This window comes from Marmota marmota, unplaced genomic scaffold (assembly GCF_001458135.2).
Source record: "Marmota marmota marmota unplaced genomic scaffold, marMar, whole genome shotgun sequence".
Lineage (NCBI taxonomy): Eukaryota > Metazoa > Chordata > Mammalia > Rodentia > Sciuridae > Marmota > Marmota marmota.
The window spans coordinates 1-2,354 of record NW_026008872.1 but is presented as its reverse complement, the minus strand read 5'-3'; the positions used below and the strand labels follow the sequence as shown (position 1 = coordinate 2,354).

General features: G+C 38.1%; 1 protein-coding gene across 1 annotated transcript; it reads right to left on the bottom strand.

Moving 5' to 3' along the window:
- Window positions 1-248: 248 nt before the first annotated feature.
- Window positions 249-2,148, bottom strand: LOC107134753 (synaptotagmin-like protein 4). The gene is made up of 3 exons (XM_048797732.1): window positions 2,029-2,148; window positions 1,811-1,914; window positions 249-1,074 (listed from the first exon to the last, which is right to left on the bottom strand). Exons 1-3 carry the CDS (start codon window positions 2,069-2,071, stop codon window positions 793-795), a joined length of 429 nt encoding a protein of 142 aa, XP_048653689.1. The 5' UTR covers window positions 2,072-2,148; the 3' UTR covers window positions 249-792.
- Window positions 2,149-2,354: the final 206 nt, after the last annotated feature.

Sequence of the window (2,354 nt, the reverse complement as noted above, 5' to 3'; positions counted from 1 at the left end):
TGCAATTCCCTGATTGCTAGGGATGTTGAACATTTTCTCATGTATTTGAGTTGCTTCTTTTGAGAAATGTCTGTTTAGTTATTTTGCCCATTTTATTGATTAGGGGTTTTTTTTGGTGTTAAGTTTTTTGAGTTCTTTATATATTCTAGATATTAATCCCCTATCAGAAGAGTAGGTAGCAAAGATTTTCTCCCATTTTGTAGGCTTTCTCTTCAGGCTCTTAATATTTCCTTTGCTGGGTAGAAGCTTTTTAATTTCATACTGTCCCACTTACTGACTCTTGGTTTTATTTCTTGCAATTTCAGGGTCTTTTAAGGAATTCAGTGCCTGCACCAATATAATGAAGTGCTGACCCTAAGTTAGGCCCTGATTCTTAAACATCATTTTAACTTCATGATCCTGACTGGTACCATGATCCTTAACCATACCCTGATGCCAACTAAACCTGCCAGAGCTCTTGTCATGATACTCACTTATTTTTAATGTGAAAATCTGGAGTGGGCTATGATGAAGAAATCTGTTCTTGCTCATTTCATAGCTGAGTACTACTTAAAGGGAGAAGTTATAGTTACTGTTCACAAAGCTATATAGCCATACTGACCTAATGTAATAATATCCAGGGTATAGATAGGTTCAGGAAGTCATGTAGATATACACTAAGCATAAGACCATGACCATATAGTCCCAGCTGCTTTGGGTTTGTGAAGGTATAGTACATCTTTGCTTGTATGGCAGAAAAAGCCCATTCATTCACCTCATGGTTAAGGATAAGTACAAACAAATGCATCTGCTTTACCTGGAAAAGGCATCTAAGCTGATTTTTGCCAGGTACTGAGTCTGCTCTAGGGAGTGTCTTCTTTCCTTCCTGGAAGCGTCTCTAACCACAGAACTAACAGAACTTACCATGGAGGATCCACTTTGCATGCTGCTTCTGGCTAGTTTCTGGCGATGCAACTTCACCAGGTGGTCAATGTCTTCTTCTTCTTCTTCTTCTTCTTCTTCTTCTTCTTCTTCTTCTTCTTCTTCTTCTTCTTCTTCTTCTGCTATTGCTTCTGATTCTGCCTCTTTTTCTTCCTGGAGCAGTAAATATAGATTAAGAATTAATAAAAATAATACCAGGGTGCAGGGGCACATGCCTGTAATCCCAGGGTCTCTGGAGGCTGAGGCAGGAGGATCCTGAGTTCAAACCCAGCCTCAGCAAAAGTGAGGCACTAAGCAACTCAGTGAGACCCTGTCTCTAAAGAAAATACAAAATAAGGCTGGGGATGTGGCTCAGTGGTGAAGTGCCCCTGAGTTCAATCCCTGGTATCCACCCCCCAAAAAAAGATAAACTTCAAAAACTAATATCTTTCCTTTAATGGAAACCTTAATTGTTGCAAAGTTCTGAGATTTCATGTAAACACATATGCAAGTATTTTTATTTTGATATGGTTCCCCATTTCTGGCTTCCCAGAAAGAAAGCCATTTTATCATATTTAAAAAAGAATAAGATATAATTACTTAACATTTTTATAGGAAATATAACTCTTTTCCATTCAACTACTTCAACCCATCCATCCATTTACATTTTTGAAATAAGTATTTATTTGAGCACTTAACTATATATCCAGCAATATATTAGAAGATAACAGAGAAAACAGTTATTTCCTTTAAGCAAAACAGGAATTGGATTTACTTCAGAAATTGGGGGCAATCAACATTCATGTTGCATTTTAAACAGATTGACTGAAAACAAATACTAAAATCACCTCTACATTTAAAAAAAAAAAGATGAATGTATTGGCCAAATTAAATATATAATAGTACTTACCATATCCACGTTGAGGCCTGGGACAGATTTGCTTCTGTCTCCCAAGGAGCCACTTTCATGCCCCATATCTTCTGGGCGCAGATCTATCACAGATTTAGTGCATTCTGAGTGGAAGACCAAAAACCCAAATCAAAAGAGACCCACTCTACTCCATAACAAGAGCCCAGAAAGGATATTCAGAATTTCAGTCCTGAAGGCTATAAAGGGAAACTGGCTACCTGAAGGCCTGAGGATTTTTCTGGTGTTCTTCTTGAATATCATTTCACCCTCATCAACAGGTACCACATTTTGACCCCCTGAATGAATTTCCTAGGAAAGAATAAGGACAAAAACAATGCTAAGCAGGAAGTGTGAATCAGGCGGTATAGCGATACCAGACTTCAAACTATACTACAGAGCAATAGTAACAAAAACAGCATGGTACTGGTACCAAAACAGGCGGGTGGACCAATGGTACAGAATAGAGGACACAGAAACCAATCCACAAAACTACAACTATCTTATATTTGATAAAGGGGCTCAAAGCATGCAATGGAGGAAGGAA

Excerpts from the sequence above, each read along its gene's own strand:
- LOC107134753 (XM_048797732.1), bottom strand. The coding sequence starts at position 2,071 with ATGATATTCAAGAAGAACACCAGAAAAATCCTCAGGCCTTCAG. Across the intron at positions 1,915-2,028 it reads AAAAATCCTCAGGCCTTCAG|AATGCACTAAATCTGTGATA; the intron begins GTAGCCAGTTTC and ends TCTTCCACTCAG. Across the intron at positions 1,075-1,810 it reads CAGGCCTCAACGTGGATATG|GAAGAAAAAGAGGCAGAATC; the intron begins GTAAGTACTATT and ends TTACTGCTCCAG.